This window comes from Elaeis guineensis, chromosome 5, assembly GCF_000442705.2.
Source record: "Elaeis guineensis isolate ETL-2024a chromosome 5, EG11, whole genome shotgun sequence".
Taxonomy (NCBI): domain Eukaryota; kingdom Viridiplantae; phylum Streptophyta; class Magnoliopsida; order Arecales; family Arecaceae; genus Elaeis; species Elaeis guineensis.
The window spans coordinates 84834290-84859793 of NC_025997.2; the positions used below are offsets into that span (position 1 = coordinate 84834290).

Below are 25504 nucleotides of genomic sequence, written 5' to 3' on the forward strand. Positions count from 1 at the left end.
AATTGTGTTAACTTAAAGAATTAAAAATATTCTTTAGTGCATGTCAAAGGTTCAAGGATTCCATACTTTCTTCCTGATCAGCTTTAATAAGAGGTGATGCTCTGAAAAGCTTTGCCAGTGGCCCAGAAGATAAATTTTTCAGTCCTTTCAATAGTCCCTCCCCAGGACCACCATCTGGCCCGAGTATCCCAAACCGATGCAGCAGAGATTCAGTGTAATTCATTCCACCACCAAGTCGTACTCCAGCAATCTTAGCAGATATATTCAAACTATGAGATTCCATGTCTTGCACATTGAAAGGCATCACATGCACAGTGCTTATGTCAAGAAATGGAACTGGTTTCACCATATGCTTGCTTCCATTATCAATCCAAAAGACAGCTCTCATCTGGGGACAGCCATTGCCAGCCACCAGAAAGCCATGTTCAGTAGGCACCCCCATGCCATTTTGATAAGCTAATTCTTCCACTCCATCTAAACAATTGATAGAGACAGCCTCCCATTGTAAGTTGGTGGACACTGCAAAAGCACCACCAAGAGTACGGTGGGAGACTTTCAGGAACAAATTCTGCCCACCAAACTGAACTAGAGGCATACCCTGAACATCCGTAGATGTAGATTCCAAAAATTTAAGGTGAAGGTTTTTTACAGCTAAACTTGCTGCAGTATCACTAGGCATCCTCTTCACTAACTTTTCACCCAAAGACTTGCCATTCATTCTCCGCCTGTTTCTTTTGCTCACTTTTGTTATTTTTTCACTAACTCTACCAAAGTAAGCATACAGATTCAAAACAAAGAATAACTGCTCAACTGAAGTGTTAGATAGATACTGTTGGCAGGCAACCCCAATTCTGACGACACCTTCTGGTGGGGGCACATCCAACAAAGGGCTTCCATCTGCAGTGACCATAGCTGCTTCAAAACATGCATCATGCAGTTCAACACATCTCCATAAACCTGTAGACCAGTCTGCAGAACTCATCTTTTCTGTTAATCCACCACAAGTTTCAAGAGAAAGACTAAGATGTGAAGCTCGAGTAGTCCACTTCTTCTGACTGGCATCGATGGGTTGATATTCCCAGAGACTAAAGCAAGCAGGATCTTTATCCAGGTTTAGCAAAGTGCATTTTATTGATGGTGACTGTGAGAAGCGTAAGTCCTCCACATGAAGCCTTGCTCCAGAAAAGGATGTTTGGGAACAATGGTTTCCAGTGACATCAGCAGTCTTTGCAGCATCTAAAGGAACAGTGAGATCAAACTCTTTCAGAGTAAAGACAAAGGAATTGACAGAGAAATCAGGCAGCACAGCACCACGGTTGACCACAATTCCATCAGCTAAGAAAGAGGCAATTCTTAAACAGGATTCCTCCTGAAGGGTAACCTGGGAAAAAGCACTTGTTTCAAAAATAGAAAATTGAAGCAGCGCAGAAAAAAAGGTACAATTGCTTGTGAGATTTGGTTGGTCATTAACGTACCATAAGAGGTTGGCAGTCAATGACTGTTTGTGAAGCAAACTTTGGAGGGGCAGGTGAAGGATTGATCTGAAGAGAATGGAGACAAACCAAAGGAATGCCAACATTCAATTGCACCTGCTGGTTCCCAAGAGGATATATTGGAGGACAAAAATTCTGACCTGTTCAGCATGCGACAACAAATGTCAGCTTCAAATACAATCATTGCCTTTTTAAAATAGAGAAAACTAGCTATCAAACATTCCATTTTAGTATTGACAGAAAGTCAAGTGATCACCAAATTTCGGCACATGCAGAAATTCGTTTGTAGCAGCCCGCATTGATGGCTGTATCAGGGCACATGGAGGGCGTGAAAAGGTGTCTCTGCAAAAAGGCAAATTCTTTGCATGTTAAAAAATTAATATTTTTTCCACAAAAATCATAGCTAATGCATGACGTGCTAACATTCTGAATCAAGCTTTAAAGTCTGATACGAAAAGCTACAACACTCCTAAGATACTTTCAGAGAAGAGATTAATTGCAATATTTTTTTTAATATGCCAGACAAGAGATTAAGAGCAGCAAACAATGTGAAACTTCAAAACTTAACCATGTATCACACAAATCATGAAGTACAATAGGGAAATTACAGATATACCCCTCCAAGCATGAATAGTTAGCACCTAGAACCCAAAATTTTTAAAAATGTCAATTAGCCACCAAAACTTCAAATTCGTGGTAATATAACCTAGCCGTCATCTCCATTAGAAAATGTTATCACGCAAGGGTCACCTGATAACTGATCTTTTGTAAAATCTTAAAATTATCCTTCCCACCAACTTAGCAAGGGACTTATTTTGGCATGATTGAAAGGGAGTGCTTTGAGATATGTACAAATAGATGAATGACAGAGGATGGAGTGCTTTGAGATCTGTGTAGATGGATAAATGATAAAGAATGGAGTGCTTTGAGATCTATGTAGATGGATAGATGATAGAGAATGGAGTGCTTTGAGATTTATGTGGATCAATGAATGATAGAGGATGAAGTACTTTTAGATCTATCTAGGCAGATGAATGATAGATGGAGCACTTTGAGTTCTATGTAAATGGATAGATGACAAAGGATGGAGTGCTTCGAGATTTGTGCAAGTACATGGATGATAAAGGATAAAGCTCTTTAAGATCTATACAAGCAGACAAATAATAGAGGATAGAGCCACTTTGAAATCTGCACAAATAGATAAATGATAAAAAATGGAGCACTTTGAGATCTATGCAACCAGATTGATAAAAATAGAGCATTTTGAGACTTGTGCAAGCATATGGATGAGAGAGGATGGAATACTTCAAGATCTATGTCAATGGATGGATGACAGATAGAGTGCTTTAAGATCTATGTCGGTGGATGGATGATCAAGGATGGTGCATTTTGAAATCTATGCAGGCAGATATATGACAGAGAATGGACTGCTTTGAGATATGTACAGGAGGATGAATGATAAGGGATGGAGTGCTTTAAGATCTATACGGATGGATGAATGACAAAAAATGAAGCAATTTGAGATCTATGCAAGCAAATAGATGATAGAGGAGAGCTTTGAGATTTATGTAGGTGGATGCATGATAGGTGACAAAGTGCTTTGAGATCTATACAAGTGGATGCATGAGAAAGGATAGAGTATTTTGAGATGTGTACAGATGGATAGATAATAAAGGATGAAGCATTTTTAGATCTACGCAAGCGGATGCATGATAGAGAATAGATTGATTACTTTAAGATCTGTGCAAATTGATGGTGATAGAGGATGGCAAACTTTGAGATTTGTGCAAGTGGATCAATGATAGAGGACAGAGTTTTGAGATCTATGCAAGCAGATGGATAACATAAGATGAAGTGTTTTAAGAGTTGTGCAAGGGAATGGATGATATAGGATGGAGTACTTTGAGATCTATGCAGATGAATGAATAATAGAAAATAGAGCATTTTAAGATTTGTGCAAGTGGATGAATCATAAAGGATGAAGCATTTTGGGATTGCTTGAAAGCCACTCCAACCTCTCTGAATCAAGGATATTTTGGTCTCTCCTTCTCACTCCATTAACAGTGCCAAGATCTATATAGAGAACTGGATCACATTATAATGAAATGAAGTTTTGGTGGCTAATTGAAACATTCTAAACTTTTAGGTCTCAGTGTAATTGGTCCAATTTGAAGGGATATCTCTATAATTTTTCCTATATCTAATACCAATTATTACCAGAAGCCAAGGATTGCCATACTAGATGTACCATACCATACAGATTAGTACCGATATATGGTACAAGAGGTGTACCAACACTCGATACATCGAATCGACCCTATATCAGCATAGTAACAGGTTGACACCAGTATGGGGCCTACACCAAAATGGTGAACCTTGCCAAGAATTGAGTGACTAGATATCATAATCATTGTGAAATTGAAAAACAAAGAAAGAACTTCCTTATTAGCTTCAGTGTACTGTTATAAAAAGGAACATTCAGTTGTCTACATATTGATGCATCCTAAAATTTACAATCAAGAAGCAAGTTGGATTGCAAGAGTCAACCTTTAGATACACCGTTTCACATAGTGCAACACGATTCAGCTTTCATCATTCGGCAAATTTGAGATATTAAGCCCAAATATGAAATGAATATCCATTGGATAAAACAATGTCACACTTTCTTGTCACTTTAATCAGATTACTTAGGCAAATTTGTAATTGGTGAATCTAAGATACAAAAAGTTAGCGCAATCACTTTGTTTTTTGATAGTTTCTGTAAATAAAAACTTTGCCTTTGTTATAAGTTCTAACTAATATTTGAGTGGGCATTTTCTAATCATCTACCATGTGCATGACCACAAAGGCAGAATGATCACAATCATTGTTTGCCATACCGCCCCATATGAGATGTACCATACCAAATCAGTATGCCGTACCATACTGACACTATCATACCAGTCCGTACCACATACCCATGCTGTAAAAGGATGGTACATGTATGGGGTCTACACATACATATCTATCACAATAGTAATATAAAGTACTCTAGAACCTTCAATCAACCCAAAGAAGCCACTTCTTCAAAGAACAGTAGCTAACACTATCTCCTAATTTTTTCCACATATTAATTATTTTCTTGCCTCACTTAAGTCCTTTAGACCAATCTTTATGAGTTACCTATTATCCATTCACCCTTATACCTGCGCTCTTCTGTTCTTGTGTTCTTCTTTTTTCCTAAAATACTTTTATTTCTTTATTCTTATTTCTATTTCTCTTACCAACTTATATCTGGTGGTCTCTTTATAATCTCTAAACCAACCTTGCAGCTTAAGGACTATGTTAGCTGATTCCTTGAATCAAAATGTGCAGGTCAACATCCCCACAAATCTTCCCTTTATATCTTTTCCTTCTTGCACAGAGAACAAGTCAGAGTCTAGTTACAAAGTTTTGAGTTTCTCACAACAAAAAGATTCATGAAATGCACTATCTCACACCATATTAATTTTATTTCATATCTATCAACCTTGCATCTTACAAGTCAGTTTAACAACCAGATGAAGGCATCACAACTTTTTGTAAGTCTTTTCTATTTTAACTTTTTTTTGTGTGTGTGTGGGGGGGGGGGGGGGGGGGCCGCGAGGGTTGCAGAGGGAGTATCCTCTTTCAAGAGGTGATGCAGATAAACTGTAAACAAACTTTACCCTCAAAAAATCCTTCTAAAGAACCAATCCTTCAGTTTGGGCTACCCCACCTCTATAGCAACTTGCCTGGTCATTCCCTCTTTCACAAGAAGTCACCCACACTAAAAAGGCCTGTTTGTACAGTGACCTTCTTAGACTTGCTACAAATTTTAGCCCCACAAAGAAAAAAATGTATAATTGAGAAGGCTGCACCAGACTAGAACATTAAAAAAATAAAAAAAGAGAAAGCAAAGATCCTTCCCTCACCCCTTACTTAAATATGGAATACGTATCTTCCACATGTACAAATATACACATGCACTAGCACTCACATATGCAAGGAGATATGCATTTGCATAATTTATATTCTTTCCGATAATGCTTCAACTGCTCAGAATAAATACATACAACATCAACTGCTTATTGAAGATGGCTCACTGTTCCAAATAATTCCCAATACTATTGATAATATAATATGAAACAACATTTTCATTTTAACATGCAAAAGAAAAAAAATGCAAAAAAACATGAACTTAAAACTTGGATATATAAAAACTATTCAAGCATAAAGAGCATTGGTTTTACCTTAAAAACATTCCACCAACCGTAATGTGGGACAAGGTCTTCGTAGTTTCTCCATCAGATACACTTGCCTGCTAGGAAACATATGATTTATGGGAAAGAACATTAAAATAAAAAAATTAAAAAAAAGAACAGCATATTATTGATAATACATGTAGCAGGCAGGACAATGAGGCAAGCAGACTCTAGAAGCAGTGCAACTGAGAAATCTGAAAACATATTTTCTTTTCCTAAGTTGGAAACACATTGGAATCAAAAGCAAGACTTTCGGAAATAAACATCTAGAATAGTCCTAATCTCAAAAGAGCCCTCCTGATGGAAAAAAAGAGTAGCTCTGTTTAGAATTAGTTGCAAAATACAAAATTAATAACACATGTAAACCAATCTGAATCCCTTCAACAGGGAGAATGAAAAACAGAGGAAAAATCATGTATATAAAGAATTACCCGAGAGAAAAAGAGGGACTGCATTAAACATTCAAGCTGAAATTCTGCAAAGTAAGATTATTGTCATCAATGTAAAGTTCATAACAGAAACTGAAATACAGAATAGAATTTTGATCTTAAAAAGAAGAACCAACAACCAGCCTTTGGGTCAAAAATCTTCTGACAAGGATATTTACCAGCATCTTTAATGCAGAGAAAGATATGATCTACAATAATAGAAACCAATGAACGTCCTGCTGCTTCTGTACAACGCTGCCAAGATTCACATTGAAGTGCCAATGTGAGAAACATAAATCATTATTTTGATCAATAAAATCATCTTCTACTGACTTGCATAAGAAATAATAGTACTTACAAAAAAGAAGATCATAAAGATATAGTAAATACCTGTTGAGCCTTTGGGTCTACATCTCCCCTGTTCAGGCAAACATACAATCCCGTCATGAACCTAAGAAAAGCTCGTAGACCTGCTCAAATCTTTAAATTTTAATCCAATAAACTACAATATGAAATGGTAACTGAGGTGAGTAAATGAGTCATCGGGCACCTGGTTCGCTTAAAGCAGGACAGACAGCTTCTGTAATATGCAACTGAACCTCAAGCCCAAGTGGACTGTTCTGTTCACTCCTTTGCACTGTTATCTGATATCAAAAGCATATAATTGTAATAAGAGCAAGATAATTCATCAGTACCAATCTGAACCTTGTTATTCTGGAAATCTACAACAATATCACTAAACAGAGTTTCAATAATCAGATTTGTTTCATTACATTAGCCTGCCCAGAAATTCCTTCCAGGAACCGTTCACCCCCAAAAAATAGTCTCTTTGCACCATCATCATCTCGCCTATTCTCTTCACTATTAGAAGAGCTCAAGCGTTCATCAGCAAACATATCAGGATGAGGCAACAGGTCCACTGATAGTGATTCCCATTCTAATTTCTGCAATAGAATGTTTCATATATATGGCTACGTTCATCTTTCATTGATTGACTAGACGAAAAGTAACTTTGAATCAGGGTGTCCATATTAACAATAAAAGGAAAACCTTGAAAACGTATATGAATTTTTTATTATTGGAGAAGTCCCGTGCTTCCTTAAGGTTGACAACCTGTTACCAAAAGATCATCAACTTAAATGATTTATGGAATAACAGAAGCAAAACATGTACTATATTATGCTAGCAATGAAGAAATACCTGCCAGTTTTCATTTGTGGTATACAACAAAAGGTTGCGAATTGTAATAGATGCCAGCGGTGGTGACCTGTTCAGATGAGAGAGAGAATGTTCACATCAAAATTTTACTAGCACAAACCTGAAACTAGCATTAAATTCACTCATCAACGAGTTAAATTAACCAGGAAAAGAAACATGAAGAAGGATGCTTATATTAAGCTGGAAAAGTCCCACTTCATGGACAACAAGCACATTATAATGCTGAATAACAAAGCACAGTTTAATATTATATGGAGAAATACAAGACAATAGTTGGCAGACAACATCTAAGTAGAGGATGCTAAACCAGCTCCATCAGCTCGTCGTAGATATTTCCACATCTATAAATGCTTCAGTGAAGTTAATGCTTAAATTTTAGTTTACAATTTTGACCTTAAAGATTGGCATAGGTCCTGATATCCACTTGTTGTCCCATCCTTGATCACTCACTCTTTCATGTCTGGGCAAACTCTGAAGGGTCATTCCCCAGTTGCATAAGCTTAGTGAGCAATAAGATAGGTCACTTCACTTGCTGATCAGCTTTTAAAGTTTTGTGGCAACCAGCCAACCACCTTTAACCCAAAGTTGGCCTGTCCACATACATGGAAAATAGTTATACAAGATTGCCTTCCAGTACAAAGTCATCCCAGAATGCTGTTCAACTTTCTTTAACCATATCATGATTCCTATTGCTGATGCAGTGTAGATGAGACAAGGGTTGTTGATCAAGGTTGTGGTTACTGGATGTTTTGACAGTCATTTCTCGCCTGGCAAAGCAATATTGCTAGCCTAATTTCTGAAAGTAGATGTCACTACATCTAAGAGATCTCAACAAACTCATAAGAATTCACACTGAATCAGTCAAAATAATAGATTATCAACAAGAAACATGGCTGTTATGTTTTTGTTTTGCATTCTTCTTTTTCTTTTTTTCTTTTTTTTTGGTAGAAGCAATCTTCAGCTCTATGCAATCTGGATGTTCTTTCATGAGGCAACGCTGCACTACAACTGACTAGTGCATGTTCTTTTGGAAGCAAAATGATAGAAATCCAGTTTTCATCTACAGTTTCGTCACATGACCAAACCAAGAAAAAAAAGCATCAAAAGGTTTCTATGGAACCTCCAAGAACAAAACATAAAACGTTGTCTCAATTACACCACAGTAGCCAATATTGTGTGTGCATATGTGTGAGAGATAGAGATGGAAATTGGTAATGCATAGATGGGATTCTAGTATATAAAGTTTGCGAGGTTTCTAATCTCTATATGTACTATGGCTTTAGAGATTTTCAAACAAGGATAACATATCAATTGTCCATCAAACAGCAGACTGCATATAAGCTTTTCGAGCTAGAAGAACTCTGTATTTCAGAACCTTCTAAATTATCATATATGTACTAATAATATGAATCTAAGAGGTGTTTCACTTTGATTTATGTAAGCATGAAGTGGTGAGAACTGGCATTTCATTGATCCAAAAGGCAGTGGTCCCCAAAATATCTTGCATGATCATGATAGCTAGACAATAACTATCACAATGATCTGTTCAGAGAGAAGATAATTCCTTCGATCTGCTCAACTCAAATCTTGTAAAAAATTTAAGAAATATAGAAAAATTGGCAAAAGGGCCCCCTTTTCTTTTATTAATGAATCCCAAAATAGAGTTGCAAAGCTTCTATTTATACTAGTGAGGTCTGCCCTTGATCGAATAGGGCTAGTAAAAAGAGGACACAACAATTTGACCCTACTTTCCCAACCATGGTTTGCCATGCTGCCTGGCGTACCATACCGTAAAGGAAGGAAACTGGTACGAAACTCCACTTCGAGTCAATACAAATGATGTAATTGGAGGGCAAAAAGAGAGCAAAAAAGAACCAAAACAAGGTTAGAATTGAGAAAGATTGAAGCTGGAATAAAGACTTGATAGTCTAGGGTTTAGAGAATCCAATAATGTTTATGAAGAAAAAAATAACTAATGACAAAGAGACTAAAAGACCGATTTATACTAGGGTTTCTGACGTAAGCAGATTTGAACCCTTGATCAAACATAAGCAACTTCTAATCTTAGCCGTCCAAACTCATTAAAAGTCACATGACAATCACATAACCACGTACTAATCCAAATAACATAAGGAAAGACTAAAAAAAGAAAAAACACTTAAACTAATAAAAATAAAATTATGCTCCTGTATCATTCTCCTTGGGTGGAAAAGAATCAAGCTCGGGTGGGAAGACAGTGATGATTTCAGCATACATCTCTAGATCAACCCTCTTCAGCTCATCCTCTGCAGCCCAGTGCTTTCACTTGCTGGTTTGCCTAGCCATTTGACTAAAAACCTTTGATAATGATTGCCTCTTCTGGATTTCACATCTTTGACATTCAGCACATCTTCAATGATATCCCTTTGAACCTTTGGCAAGCTCTTAACTTGATCTTCAATAACAACCTCATTGTCAAACCCCTCAAAAGCAAATAAGTCGGAAACATTAAAAATAAGGCTGATTTGTAGCTCAAGTGGTAGCTCTATAACATAAGCATCAGAGCAAATTTTCTTCACCACTTTACAAGGCCCAAACTTCCTCGACTTAAGCTTGTGATAAGTGCCCTTGGGAAACCTCTCTTGCCTCAAATTGACAAGTACCAAGTCCCCCTCTTTGAATTCCTTCTATCGACAATATTCATTGGCAGCAGAAGAATATGCATCATTGCTAGCTTTCAATTCCGCTCTAACCTCCTCATGAACTCTTCGGACATGTTCTGCAAAAGCCTCACCATCATCGCTTAATCTAGCTTCTTGTGGAAGTGGAACTAGATTAAGCACATGTTGAGGATTCAACCCATAGGCAGCTTCAAATGGAGTCTTCTTTATGCTTCTGTTCACTGAGTTGTTGTAGGCAAATTCAGTCTGTGGAATCATAAAATCCCAAGTCTTCACATTATTCCCATCAAGACACCGCAGCATATTACCCAAGCTTCGATTCACCACTTCTGTCTGACCATCCATTTGAGGATGACAAGTGCTAGAATACTTCAGCTGTGTTTCAAATCTCCTCCAGAGAGTCCTCCAAAAATGGCTCATGAATTTGACATCTCAATCTGACACAATCGAAGTTGAAATTCCATGAAGCCTCGCAACTTCTCGAAAGAACAACTTAGCAATATGTGTTACAACAGATAACTTTGAATGGGGAATTAAGTGAGCCATTTTAGAAAACCGGTCCACGACAACAAGAATGAAATCATATCCAGGCAAAGGCTTAGAACAACCAAGTGGCATAGTAAGGCCTTGCCGAGGTGCAATGGGCACCCATTTCCAACTCTTGACTTGATCCTTTTTCCTTCTTTCCCGGATCGATGGTTTACTCTTAGCTGTCTTTGGAAGTCCTAGGACGAAAGCCATGCTCAAATGAACCCAAGGTGCTTCTGGCACTAGTAAAGGCATATATAGGCCTGTATTCTGTGAGTTTCCCTTGCCAAATTGACAAGATGAACATCTTCCCACCAATTTGCTCACATCTTTGTACATTTTCAACTAATAATAACATTCACCACCATCGCCATAGTTTTATCTCGACCAAAATGTCCTCCCAAGCCACTACCATGAAGCTCTCTAATAATTTGTTCACGCAAAGAGCCTTCTAGAATACATAACTGATTACCTTTGAATAAGTAACCATCATGAAATCTGTAAGATAAAGTTTCTGCACTTGTTTTCTCCTGTAACTCAGCTAGGATGTGGCTGAAATATGGATCAGTCTAATACTGATTTTTGAGCTCTTCAAAGCCTGTAACTTGAGTTTTCATCACAGTTAATAGTAGAGATCTCCTGCTCAATGTATCTGCTATGATATTAGATTCTCCCGACTTGTATTTCAGCGAAAAATTAAATTCATCCAGAAAAGAACTCCACTTTACATGCTTGTCAGTAAGCTTCTTCTTAGAATTTAAACATCGCAAAGCTTGATGATCAGAAAAAACCACAAATTCACAATAAGCTAAATAATGTTGCCAATGTTGAATAGCTCGCACCAAAGCATAGAATTTCAAGTCATAGGTTGAATATCGCCGTTTAGCATCAGACAATTTTTTGCTAAAAACTTCTATTGGAAGCCATCTTGACTGAGAACAGCCCCAATCCCCTATGTAATGCATCACACTCCACGACAAATAGCTTCTCGAAATTAGGTGGTGCAAGTAATGAAGCTTCGGTCATAATAGTTTTAATACGTTGAAAAGCCTTTTCAGCTGAATTTGGCCACTCAAAATTGTCCTTCTTCAAGCATTCTATGACAGGACTCATGATAAAGCTGAAATTTTGAATAAAACTCCAAAAAAAGAAGTTAGCCCATGAAAGCTTCGAATATCCTTGATGGATTGAGGGGTTGGCCACTCTTTAATTGCACACACCTTCTCAGGATCTGGCTTTAAGCTGTCTTCAGAAACAATAAAGCCAAAAAAGACAACCTCTTGGTGCAAAATGTGCACTTCTTCAAATTAACATAAAGCTGCTCCTTAGAGAGAACTTCGAGAACTTGATGCAAGTGCTTCACATGTTCATCTTCACTTTGGCTGTAAATCAAAATATCGTCGAAATAAACAACAACAAATGACTTCAAAAAAGACTTAAGTACCTCAGTCATAACTTGCATAAAGGTGCTTGGTGCATTTAAAAGTCTGAATGGCATCACATAAAGCTCATCAGGTGTTTTGAATGCCGTCTTCCATTCATCACCATTTCTCAGCCTGATTTGATGATATCTGCTCTTCAAGTTGATTTTAGAGAACACTTTAGAACTGGCCAGTTGATCAAGCATATCCTCCAAATGTGGAATAGAAAATCTATACTTGATAGTGATTTTATTTATAGCATGACTATCCACACACATCCTCCAAAAATCATCCTTCTTTGGAGCAAGTAAAGCTAGACAAGCACAAGGACTTTTACTCTCTCGCACCAATCCCTTAGTCAACAGCTCTTCCACCTATGTTTGCATCTCAACACGCTGCATAGGTGGCATTCTGTATGCTGGTGGTTTGGTAAAGATGCTCCAGGAATCAAATCAATGGCATGTTGAATGCTCCTCATTGGTGATAATCCCCGTAGAGCATCACTGTTGACTGCCTCTGCAAAATCCTCCAAAATGTATCATACTTTAAGAGAAATTTGACTTAATTCTGTGGGCTGGTCATTACTTGTTACCTTGCCAATCAATGCATACACAACTCCAAGTTCTCTACTTTCTGCTTCGAACTTTTCTGCAGACAACAAACCAATAATTTTGCTGCACTTTAAAGAACTAGTTGCTGCTACTATACCATCTTCCCTAAGAGGATGCAATGTGAACTTTTTATTTCCTCTAAGAAAAGAATAAGTATTTGATTTGGTACAGTGATCCATGTCATGATCATACAGCCAAGATCGGCCTAAAAGAATGTGACTAGCATCCATAGGTACAACATCGCACAAGACCTCACCATCCAGATCATTGCCAAAACTGAATTTCACCAAACATTGTGATGTCACTGGTATTTCATTGCACTTCTTAAGCCACCTAATTTTATATGGATTAGGATGCTTCTCTGTATGCAACTTCAATTTTCAACGGCTTCTTTGGAAATAACATTCTCCATGCTTCCACCATCAATAATCAGATCACAAACCTTACCTCCACAAAGGATATGTGTTCTGAATATGCTATGTCGCCTCCAATCTTCCACCTCATCTTTGGTTGTCATAGTCATCACCTGTCGAACCACCAAAGACTCCCCTTGAATAGGATACACATCAATTTCATCATCTGCAACATTATCATCATCATAAATAGGTTCTCCCTCTGCACCTACTTCCTTTTTGGCCTCAGCTAAGTGCACCCTTCTTTGTGGACAAGCATAAGAACTATATCCACGTTCGTCACAAGTAAAACACCGAATTTGTGAACTGCTGCCAACCTTAGAAAAATTGCTACTAAAGCCATTATTTTTTTCATAAGATATTAAACTCTTCCCCTTATTACTCCTTTCAGCATTCCAACCTGATTTGTAACCAATGGCAGCCCCTGGATTGCTTTTACTAGTTGTTTGAACATCCTGATTGTTTCGGACAGCATTAAATCCACCAGCCAACTTGCTATAGGTCAGTCTTCTTGTCCCATAACATGCAACTTTCTTTTCAGCCATTAAAGCATATTGACGAGCATCTTCAAAATTGAATAAACGAACTACCCCCATCTCGTCTCTAATAGATTGATTCAAACCCGCTAAATAGTGAGAAGTCATCTGTTCATTAGTCTCGCTTAAGCTAACCCTAATAGAAAGGTTGTTAAACTCCGATGTATACTCCTCTACCGACATAGAATTTTGCTTTAGCAAGTGGAATTTCTCATATAACTCTATGGCATAATCCACAGGCAAAAATTGCTTTCACAACTTACCCTTCATGTGCTCCTAAGTAGTGATTTTTGACTTGCCTTGTCGTGCACGTTGCTCTTCAACTCTCTTCTACCATTGAAGTGTTGTGCCTTTCAATTTAAGCTTGACAAACAGCACCTTCCTCTGATCCACCATTGGTTTCCACTCAAAATAATTCTCCACAATAGATTCCCAGTCTAAATAATCTTCCACATGCATCTTTCCATGAAAATCAGCAATCTCTACCTCTATTCCACCACCATTCAAATCTAGGGCATAAAGCAATCGCTCTTCCAATCTGCCTCTTACCGCATTATTCACGGGTCTGACATCATGAAAGGAATTTTCATCAAATCCATCATCACTATTATCCTCAAGACCACCTTCCGGCATGTCCAAAGGATCGTGGTCGCCTTTCGGAATCTCCATACGGGCTTCCACAGGTTCCTGCCGTTGCAAGGCTTGAACAGCTCGCGACAATTCCTCAATCAAATGTCGCATCTGAGCCAACTCTGTTTGTTGGGCTTGATTGCCCCTTCCACGACCTCTTCCACATCCAACCATTGCGTTCGAATGAAAATCCTAATTGAAAGTTAGGACCTTTTTTCGCTCTGATATCACTTGACATAATCGAAGGGGAAAAAGATGGCAAAAAAGAACCAAAATAAGGCTAGAACTGAGAAAGATTGAAGCTGGAACAAAGAATTGATAGTGTAGGGTTTAAAGAAATCGATAATGTTTATTGAGAAAAAAAATAACTAATCACAAAGAGACTAAAAGACCTATTTATACTAGGGTTTCCATCATAAGTAGATTTTAACCCTTGATCAAACATAAGCAACTTCTAATCTTAGCCGTCCAAACTCATTAAAAGTCACATGACAATCACATGACCACTTATTAATCCAAATAACATAAGGAAAGACTAAAAAAAGAAAAAACACATAAACTAATAAAAATAAAATTATGCTCCTGCATCAACAAACCTCATATTGTCCCATACTGAGGCATTTTTTAGACCCATACCAGGCTGTGCCAAGATGCATAACAATCCGTATTAAAGCATAGCAACCTATATCGAGATGTATCAAGATAAAACTTGAGAAGAATGGCTTGAAAGCTATTTCAATACAGGATGCATACCTTATCATACCGACCATACAGAACCAAACCGATAAGGTACCAATACGGTACTAGGTACCAAGACTGCAAACCTCGTTCCCAATGGTACAATTTGGCTATGATCGCGGTATACTCTTTTAGTGTAAAAAGGAATCGAACTCGAATTTTGCAAGGCTTCATTAGTATAAATAGAGGCTTTGCGACTTATTTTTGGAATTGATTCAATGAAAGAAAATGGGACCAAAATCCCATTTTTCTAATTTTTCTATTTCTTAATTTTCATAAGAGATTCAAGTTGAGCAGATTGAAGAAATTACCTTATCTCCAATTAGATCAAGTTGATCCAGGAGGATCACCAGACTTGACACAGACCAATTTGAGCACTATGGAGTGGATTAGACAAGGTTCAGGAGTGAGATCCACTGCATCAAAAGGTCCAATCCCACATCAAACTTTCGGAGGCCTTAACTTGCCCATATGACATCTCATTGAGATGCATTTTTTTTTTTAAATTAGAAACCTATGATACGGCATCCTCCTTAAGAATGCAGTACACCGAGTGATCATGGCCAAATTTCATCATTTAGGTCCCAAAATGTGCAAGTCAATGCAAAAAAAAGAAAACAATTTGCCGAAGCATATCTTCTAATCGAAGAAGAATTAGGCGAAGTAACTAAAAATGATCGATATTAAAGTCAAGATCTACCTTCTATAAGATTTCAATTTCTTTCATAATTATTTTCACTAGTCATATCTATTTCAGGAAAGTTGTGCTCTTTCAACTAGAAGAAGAATCCAATATGAATTATGCAAAGACAGACCTCACTAATATAAAAAAAGGCTTTGTAACTCAATTTTGAGATTTATTAATGAAAGAAAAGGGGAAATAGACCCCATTGCCATCAATTTTTCTATTGTATTAAATTTTTAAGAGATTTGAGTTGCTCCTTCTCACCAATCAGATCGTACAAAGTAATGAAGCAAAACCCATAAGCTTATGCATTTAGCTATACTATATGTGTAAATATCACCAAATATTAATATGAATTAACTATGACAATATATGATAAGTCATCAAAATTGTGACTTACCATAACAATAATATAAAGGCATAATTTACAATAGGAACAATATAATCTATAAGTAAATGATTCATCATAAAAAATAAGAAATTACCAAGTTGCACCTCCTTGCTGCCTAGCACCACCACGTGTTTCTAGCATAAGATTAACTGTACCCACCTCCAAAGTCATCCCATCTGCAATCTAAGATACACATTAAATATTATATCAATTTGGTAAAGTTCAACAAAAGCCCATACATTGTACCAAAAAAAACAAAAGCCCATATGCAATTACAATCTTCAATCAAACCACAGGAAAATTGCATGGCCTTGATATCAAGGCCTAACAAGACTGATTGCAATGTCTATCAGGCTTATAGTATATAAATAAGCTTTTATGCATGTGCATACACATTATGTCTATATGAGTGTCTATATGTGCATGCACTGTGGTTGTGCTCTTATGTACACGTGTGCATATATGTCTACACATGATCTCGTGTCTGTGCATGTGTATAAATAGATGAGGCCATAGGCAATTGACTACATAATAGGAGAAGCCATCCTCCAAATATCTATAACCCTCCCAAACCTGAATAAAAGAAGAATTTGAACCCAGGGTTCTTGGCACAACCACAGTGAACCACAAAGAGACTTCACCAAATTGATCAGCTGGCACCTTCCATGTTGTTGGGTATAAAATACCCCCCCCCCCAGCCGAAGTTCGGGTCGAGAGTGACCCTCCCGGGACTCTGCCGGCGTCCGACCTTGAGCGACATATTTCCCAACCTCTCCGGCGGTTGAGCTTCCGCAACATTCCCAAGTTCTGCTGACGGATAAACTCCCACAGCTTCTTCCGCAAGTGTCGACCAGGTTCCCCCGACGGACGAACCCCTGCCGCATCTCCCGGACTCCTCCAACGATGAGCTTCTTCAGTCGTCTATCAGGCTGCTCCAAATGCTCTCGGGATTCTACTGTCGACCGACCTCCTACAAGGGTCAACCGTTCTCCGGACCTCTTCCAGATTTTTTCCCCAACAGGGTTCGATCGACTCCAATCCGAGTTTCTTCCAGAACTTCGTCAGTTCGTCGGTGGCTGAGCTTTCCCAACAGCAGATCTCCACGACGGATGGACTCCATCCAAGTTTCTACGGCGGTCGACCGCCTTCCGGACTTCATCCGGGCTCCCACGGGAGCCGGACTCCTTCCCCGAACTCCTACTGCAGGTAGCCTTCGTCCCGGCTCCTACGGGAGCCGGACTTCAGCCCCAAGCTCCTATTGCAGGTAGGCCTCATCCGAATTCTGACAAGGGTCGGACTCCGAGCCCCCACCACAAGCGGTCTACTCCGAGCTACCACAACAAGCGGTCTACTTCAGATTTCTACTACAGGCGGTCTACGACAGATTTCTACTGTAAGCCTCCACCCGAGCTTCTATTGTGAACGAATTCCCTCCGAACTTCTATTGCAGGCAGGCTTCGGCCGAGCTTCCTCTACAAATGAGCCCCATCCGGACTTCTACGGGAACCGGACTCCGACCGAACTTCTGTAGCGGACAGATTCAGGAGGAACCCCTACGACACACGGACTCCAGCAGCCAGACCCCTCCAGCGGGCGAACCTCTCCAACGCCATCCGACATCCGCTGCCGGTCGACCTTCCATCGGATTCTGCATGAAACCGAATTTCGTCCACAGAAAGCCCCTAACCGAGCTTCTACAGCAGATGACCTTCACCTGCAACACCAACGCCTAAGGCACCCAACGGTAGAAGGCTCGCCAGCAACGTCCGAGCTCCTCTTAGACGGAGAACCACCTCTCTCCACCAGACACCCTAACCGAGCTTCAACCGACAGGCCTGGACTCCCTGCCAGGCCACAGTAATGGCCACGACTCTGCTCCACCTCCTGTAACGAATCCCACGCAGCTCCATCATGTTCTGGCGAGTCACGACAACGGATATCACCCCACTCTCCACAACAGGCTCCACGTGGTAGGCCACGGTGATGGCCACGACTCCACTCCACTACTCTCCGTAACAAACTCCTCATGGCCCCGAACGGCCCACTACCAGGCGACTGCAGACATCGCTGTCAATCTGTTACACCCTCCGCCTATAAAAAGGGACCCCCAGATACGTTATTTCCTTAAGCTCTAATCTCTATCTCAAAACTCTACTAAAAATTTTCGTTCGAGCACTCCATTCTTGTTGAGGCAGAGAACTGACTTGAGCGTCGGAGGATCTTGCCGGAGCACCCCCAACTCCGGTTTAGACTTTCTTTGCAGGTCCCAGCGGCGACCGCGACTCCCTCGACTCCAACTTCTCCGACGTCGGCGGATTTTTGCACCAATAGGATTGGCGCTAAAGGAAAGGCTGTCTTCGCAGTACCCTTGTTCTTAAAGGAGCGCTCAACGAGACCGCCTTCGGTCATCTTCTCCGACATCTCCTCCTCCGGTCGCCTGCCTGATCTCCACCTGATGCCTCCCCGAAGGGCATCTACTAGGCGGTCAACGACCTCCGCGGTCAGATCTCAGCGAGCCCCGCAAGCCCCGACCTCATCTCCGATTTCCCAGACTCCTCCGGCGACGGCGGTCGGCATGGAGCAGTTTGACTTGTTGGTTCAACAGGTCAGAGGCCTCACCGAAGCAGTACAAGCCATGCAGCAGCAGCCGCAGGCATCAGTGCAGCTGGAAAGAGCGTCGCCGGAGTTCCAGAATCCGACGACCGAGCGGACCACTTGGGCCAACCGCCCTGTCTTTCCCAGAAAAGAAAAACAGAAGGCAGAAAGTCCCCCGTCCGATCACGATTCAACCCCCGGAGAGTCCCTGCCTCTGCTCCACCAGAAAACCCTCGAGGCCTGCAGTCGAGAGGACCTCCTGGATCAAAGACTCCAGGAGATGAACCGGCGGATCGAAGAGCTTCGCCGCGCTCCCACTGGTTATGGTGAGGACATCTGCACTGACCCTCCTTTCTCTCAAATGATAATGCAGGAACCAATCCCGCTGAACTTCAAGCTCCCCCAATTCGAGAGCTACGACGGGACCTCGGACCCGGTCGACCACCTGGAGGCCTTCCGGACCATGATGCTGCTCCATGGCGCGCCAAACGCCATCTTATGTCGAGCTTTCCCATCTACTTTGAAGGGAGCAGCAAGAAATTGATACTCGGCATTGAAGCCGAGTACAATCTTCTCCTTTGACCAAATGAGTCACCAGTTCGTGGCTCATTTCGTCAGCAGCCGGCGTCCCCGGCGAGGTTCGGAGTCCCTCATCAATGTCAAGCAAAAGGAGGGAAAGTCCATCCGAGCTTACGTCAACCGCTTCAACGCCGCCGCCCTGGAGGTCCGGAACCTGGACCAATCAGTTGCAATGGCCGCCTTAAAGAGCGGCCTTCAAAAGAATGACCTCCTCTTCTTCCTGAAAAAGAAGTATCCTAGAGACTTTACCGATCTGCTGGCTCGGGCCGAAGGATATGCCCGAGCGGAGGAAACCTTCAAGCTGAAGGACGAGGAAGCCGCGGAGCGGCAGGCGGGTGACCCCGGCAAGCCCGCAGTTGAAAGAGGCCCGAATGAAGCTCGGCCACGTTCTCAAACTCCTCCCGGGTACAAGCACGCCCAGACTCCTCCCCGAGCACGCAGGCAAAGAAGCCCAGACCGTAAGGTTCGGCGGAGCTCTCCCCCAGGAAGATTCCGCAGCTATGCCCCCCTCAACGCGTCGAAAATCCAGGTGCTGATGGAGGTCAGAGAGCAGCTCCCAAGGTCAGAAAGGATGCGCACATACCCCGGGAAGCGCAATCCCAACAAGTTCTGCCTCTACCATCGTGACCACGGCCACGACACAAAAGAATGCATTCAACTCCGAGACGAGATCGAGGAGCTCATCAGACGAGGTCGGCTCGACAGGTTCATCCGACGCCGGCCTGAGGATAGAGAGGATCGGCCAAGGGCCCCGCCACAACCTGAGCCGCCGAGGAGAGAAGAGCAGCCCGGAGATTGACCTCCAATTGGGATCATCAACTCCATCTCTGGAGGACCTTGACGGGGAGCAGACCTTCTACAGCCATGAGATTTGAAAAATCTGTAAATGTATTACGAACGACTTTGCTTTAAATCAAGATTCCTTTCAGATTTGCATATCTTTCCCTTTTGGCATGGACTCGTAACAACAGGGGATAACCCCTTCAGACAACGAAAACAAAGCCGTGTTAGGAACAGGGGGAAAACCTCGCCCTAACATGAGCAAGGTCGAAGGCCCGGTTCTTCTTAGACCGGATGGGGGGAGAGGCCCTGCAACGCCTATATGTGCCCCCACAGCCATGTTAGAGACAGGAGGAAAACCTCGCCCTAACATGAGCAAAGTCGAAGGCCCGGTTCCCCTTAGACCGGATGGGGGGAGAGGTCCGACAACACCCATATGTGCCCCCACAGCCCTGTTAGGGACAGGAGGAGAACCTCGCCCTAACATGAGCAAAGTCAAAGGCCCGGTTACCCTTAGACCGGATGGAGAGAGAGGCCCTGCAACGTCCATATATGCCCCCACAGCACTGCTAGGGACAGGAGGAAAACCTCGCCCTAACATGAGCAAAGTCGAAGGCCCGGTTCTCCTTAGACCGAATGGGGGGAGAGGCCCTGCAACGCCCATATGTGCCCCCACAGCCCTACTAGGGACAGGAGGAGAACCTCGCCCTAACATGAGCAAAGTCGAAGGCCCGATTACCCTTAGACCGGACGAGGGGAGAGGCTCTGCAACGCCCATATGTGCCCCCACAGTCCTGTTAGGAACAGAAGGAGAATCTCGTCCTAACCTGAGCTAAAATCGACCACATCAGAAATAAGAAAAGAACCTCGTCCTGACACCAACTAAGGTCTGGCCATTCGAGATCTGATAAGAAAAAAGAGAACCTTCTCGACGGCCCTTCTACGCTCCCGCGACCCCGTAAAAAGCTAAGAAGAACCCTCGCTTAAAAAGAGGAGGGAGATGTGAAGGAAAAGCGGCGGACTACACCAGCGAAAAATGGAAGCCAAACTATGCCAAAGACACAAAGGACCTCGTCTCCATGAAGAAGGAGAAAGAGAAAGAGAGACCTACGGTTTGAATGAAAAGGCAAATCAACGCGACAACGGCTAGGAACCTTCAAACGGTGTCGACGTCGAACAAATCAAAGGACACCAAAAATTCGGTAACGACGACCTAATACAAAAATGAACAAAGAACTTTCGGACAACATCGACATCGAACGAGACAAAAATGAAAGAAGTCCGGCGGACGACAATTCAACACAACGCGCGGGCAAGGTAACCAAAAAATCTCCTTTTCATTTCGTTAGCAAGGTATGCGTTACAGAGCCCAGAAGGCCCAACAAAAAAAAAAAGAAAGAAAAACGACAAAAACAGAAAAAGAAGACACATAGAAGGACGAAAGGCAAAAAGAGCCCTAAGGGGGCCCGGCTTCTTCCGACTTCGAACTTTCAGCTTCGATCCTCATCAGGAGTGCCTTAAGCTTTCGACTTCTTCTTCCAATTCTTTCTCCCTCATTAGCATCTCCATATACCTCTGATGAAACCGTTGGCTTTCGTTCTCCGCCTCTCGGAGCTTCTTTCTCAGGACCTCGGATTCCGCCTCCGCGTCCTTAACCGCCTGCTGCTCGTATACCAGCTGGATCTTCAACTGCTGCAGCTCGGTCTTCCCCTCCCCAAGGGCCACGGATAGCTCTTATATGGTTCCTCTCAGGGATTGGAGCTCGTCGGGATCCCGAACAGGAACAAACTGGGCTCCTTCAGATAACTGCCTTTGGAGGCGGGCAACCTCATCGGTCGCCATCCTGAGCTTCCTCTTGTAGTCGTCCACCTGCTTGCACCAGCCGGCCCGGTATGTATTATAGTTCGCCTCGATATCCTGGAGCTGTTGCTGAAGGTCGGAGAACTTCTTCGACCATTCTCGGTCGCAGTCGGCCCGAGTCGAAAGCCAGGACGAACTTCCTTCCAGCTGGCCGATCTTCTCCTGCGCAGCCGACAGCTCCGCTCCAAGAGAGCTGATTTTGGAAGCCTAAGCCCAAGATCGATCGCTGACGCGCTTCTTATATTCCTCGAGCTCCTTCTCGAAGTTTGTTTTCCTCCGGCTGTACTCCATGATCCCTTTCACATGGAGGTTCCGAAAGTAGGTGGCCTCCGCAGTGGCCTCTGAGTGGCTCTCCCTCAGCCTACGAAGCTCGTCCTCCATCTCCCTCAACCTTTTTGTTAAATGACGAACTTTCTTCCTCAGATGTCGGATCGTAGACCTCAACGGAACTTCCTGTGGCAAGGGAAGCGCTTCAACAGGACACTATCATCGGAAGACAAAAGCGTCAAGGCGCAGCTCATTGCAGAAAAAAACAAAAAAACAAAAAAAAAAAGAAGAGAAAGAGAAAGAAGATGAAAAGTTTCCCATAAGGGGGAGCCCAATTTTATTGATTGAATGCCTCTTAACGACAAAAGGAAAAAGGAAAATCGCAGTGAAAGAAGAATACAAAGTCAAAGGTCTCAGACCTCCGAAGCAGGAGTTGGGGAGCTCGGTGTTTTTGGAACGGGGGCTGCGGTGGCAGCGACAGTAGTAGAAGGCCCGGCTTCATCTTCAGACGCCTCGTCCAAGAAGCTGAAATCGAGCTCAAGAAATTTCTTGACCATCTTCTCTTGACAGAGCTCGAATCCTTTGATGAATGCATCTTGGCCGAACTTGATGTTCAGGTCCCTCATTTCAGCAGAGGCCTTGAACTCCACCGCTTGGACCCTGGCCTCCGAGATCAGAACCGGAATCTGCTCTGTTAGATTTGCGACCTCGGCCTCCGCCTTCCTCACCATCTCCTCCGAGGCCTGCTTTTCTTTCTCAAGGGCCTCTTGGAGGTTGGCTACCTCGACAGCCTTTTCCTTGAGGCGGGCGGCCTCGGCCCGACGGCCCTCCTCCGCCTGGATAGCGTCCCTCGCCTTGTTCGTCGCCTCGATGTTGGCGAGGAGCTGGTGCCCGATCTGCAAGGACGGCCAGGAAGTCAGAATGAAAGTTGAGAAGTTAATTGAATGAAGGAGCGAGGGGAAGGAGGAAAGTGAATCTGCTTACCTCGAGAAAGGACTCTAGAGAGTCCCAAACCCGCTGTTCGGGATCGGCGCGAACGATCCTCTGGATGACTTCGGGCAGGACGCACCCGTCGACCAGTCGCTTTATCAGGTCCCTGTCATTAAACGGATTCTCCACCGGCTCTTCCTCAGAGTCGTGGGATTCTTCAATGGCGGCTCGACGGCCGCTGACCCTGTGGGCCACCGTCTTCTTTCTCCTCCCCCTCTCAACCCCTGGCACCTCCTCGAAGCGGGCCACCGAGGCAGGAACCTCGGCGGGAGAACTCCTCGAAGAGGCTCGGGGAATCGGGGGCTCGACGTCTGAAGGAACATCGACCGTGAGGGCCGCCTGGACAGGCGTGGCCGAGCTCGTCTCCTCCGTTCTGGCCTTTTTCGCCGACCCGGAGGCCGCAGCGTCTTTTCTTTTGTGAACCTTGAGGCCTCTGGCAAGCATCTGTGCTGCTTCGGCGTCCATTCCTAAAAAAAAAAAAAAAAGAGAGAAGAAGAGAGAAAAAAGAGATCAGCAACGGAGTGGAAAAAGGAAGAGGTGACGCGCAATAAAAAAAAAAAGGGGAGGAAGAGAAGAAGAAGAGAAGAAGAAAAGAAGAAGAAAGGAAAGATAGAATACTCGCAGGATCCAGGGGACTCAAACCGATGTTGAACAGAAATTGCTCCTTCAGAAGGTTGGGAAGGGAAGGAGTTGGATAACAAAGAAGCTTCCGGACGGCCTAAAGGTCGTCCTCCCCCAGGTTGGGAGCCCGACAGACAGAGTCCCTTAGGGAGCCCCAAGGGGGCAATCCCAGCTTTAAGGTCGGACATTGGATGTAGAGGTACTTTCCCTTCCAGTTATGGATAGAAGAGGGAGCACCTTTCAGCAACCCCTTCTTGCCGAACTGGGGAGAGAAGTACCACCAGTCCTTTGCCGAGGGGTAGCGCTTAAAGGTGTAAAAATACCTAAACAAAGGAAGAGATGGTTGAACTTCGACTACATGGCAAAGGAAGAGGAACCCTATCAAAAACCTAAAAGAGTTCGGCGCGACTAAAGCTAAAGAAATGTCTAGAAAACGAAAAAGAGCGACGACGAAGGATGGAAGCGGGAGCCGGAGTCTGGCACGGAAGGCCTCCTAGTACAGACAGAAACGGCCAGGTGGGGGGTGCTAGCCCGGTCGGCGGGACCAGGAAGCTCCAGCTCGTACTCCGGAGGAACTCCATACTGAACCTTTATCAATAGAAGTTCATCCGGAGTCAGAGAACAGGGAATGGCGTCAGGTGCAAAAATCGGACGAGACCCAGCCCTAGATATGGGTTCGTCTACAGTATGAGGGTTCTGAGGGACTGAGGCAGACGAACTCCCGGAACCGCTAGAGGCGGAGGTACCAGAAGACATTTCAAGTAAGAACCCTAAAAATCCCAGAGAGACCAGGCAAAATAAAAGGCGAAAGGTTCGTGGGGGACCAAACAAGTAGAATGCGGTAGAAGAAAAATGGAGCACCTAAATGGCAGGAGAAGGAACGAAAGTCCCGAAACTAACCTAAGTCGCTCCGAAGGATGCAGAGGTGCAGGGATAGGGATGACTCGAAGAACACCTAGGCCAAAACGGACACCAAGGAAGGTCAGAGCTCTTGAAGAGAAGGCGGGCACCAACAGAACTTTCAGGCAGAACGAAACTCCTGGAGGCAGAAGGATGGGTTTAAATAGACCCTGGGATCCGGCGCTATAATAATCGCGGATCTCCCCAGGCCCACCCATGTTTGCCACGTGTCCCACTCGCCACAGCAGGCGGCTAAAAGCGGCTGACAGCTGGCATGGCCATTATTGCGCTGTACCTAGAGTAATGCTCCAGCAGGAATTCCGAAAAGTCTCTTCGGATCGCCCCGATTTGAAAAGACTCCGGCATGCGCACATTAAATGTCAGGATTTCTGAGGACGATCGTGCGCAGAATTCAAGGGGGCAACTTCGGCTGTAAAAACTTCTTTATACTTCATTCGAAGCTCGAACTCGGAAGTGGGGGGACTGGTGTTGGGTATAAAATACCCCCCAGCCGAAGTTCGGGTCGAGAGTGACCCTCCCGGGACTCTGCCGGCGTCCGACCTTGAGCGACATATTTTCGAACCTCTCCGGCGGTTGAGCTTCCGCAACATTCCCAAGTTCTGCTGACGAATAAACTCCCACAGCTTCTTCCACAAGTGTCGACCAGGTTCCCCCGACGGACGAACCCCTGCCGCATCTCCCGGACTTCTCCAACGATGAGCTTCTTCAGTCGTCTATCAGGCTGCTCCAAATGCTCTCGGGATTCTACTGTCGACCGACCTCCTACAAGGGTCAACCGTTCTCCGGACCTCTTCCAGATTTTTTCTCCAACAGGGTTCGATCGACTCCAATCCGAATTTCTTCCAGAACTTCGTCAGTTCGTCGATGGCCGAGCTTT

General features: G+C 43.2%; 1 protein-coding gene across 3 annotated transcripts in view; it reads right to left on the minus strand.

Annotated features, from left to right (window-relative positions):
* Nucleotides 1-25504, minus strand: part of LOC105033320 (uncharacterized) — a 76919-nt gene that overhangs the window by 20194 nt on the left and 31221 nt on the right. The window contains exons 5-16 of one of the 3 annotated variants that reach the window (XM_010908064.3): nucleotides 16109-16197; nucleotides 7384-7450; nucleotides 7234-7296; nucleotides 6957-7127; nucleotides 6734-6827; nucleotides 6574-6653; nucleotides 6363-6438; nucleotides 6187-6230; nucleotides 5744-5811; nucleotides 1750-1835; nucleotides 1476-1633; nucleotides 67-1381 (exon numbers count right to left, since the gene is read on the minus strand). In XM_010908064.3, coding sequence (XP_010906366.1) covers nucleotides 67-1381; nucleotides 1476-1633; nucleotides 1750-1835; nucleotides 5744-5811; nucleotides 6187-6230; nucleotides 6363-6438; nucleotides 6574-6653; nucleotides 6734-6827; nucleotides 6957-7127; nucleotides 7234-7296; nucleotides 7384-7450; nucleotides 16109-16197 — 2311 coding nt within the window. Of the gene's footprint in view, nucleotides 1-66; nucleotides 1382-1475; nucleotides 1634-1749; nucleotides 1836-5743; nucleotides 5815-6186; nucleotides 6231-6362; nucleotides 6439-6573; nucleotides 6654-6733; nucleotides 6828-6956; nucleotides 7128-7233; nucleotides 7297-7383; nucleotides 7451-16108; nucleotides 16198-25504 lie in introns of all 3 variants that reach the window. The other 2 variants (XM_010908063.3, XM_019846610.2) reach the window with 2 other exon arrangements.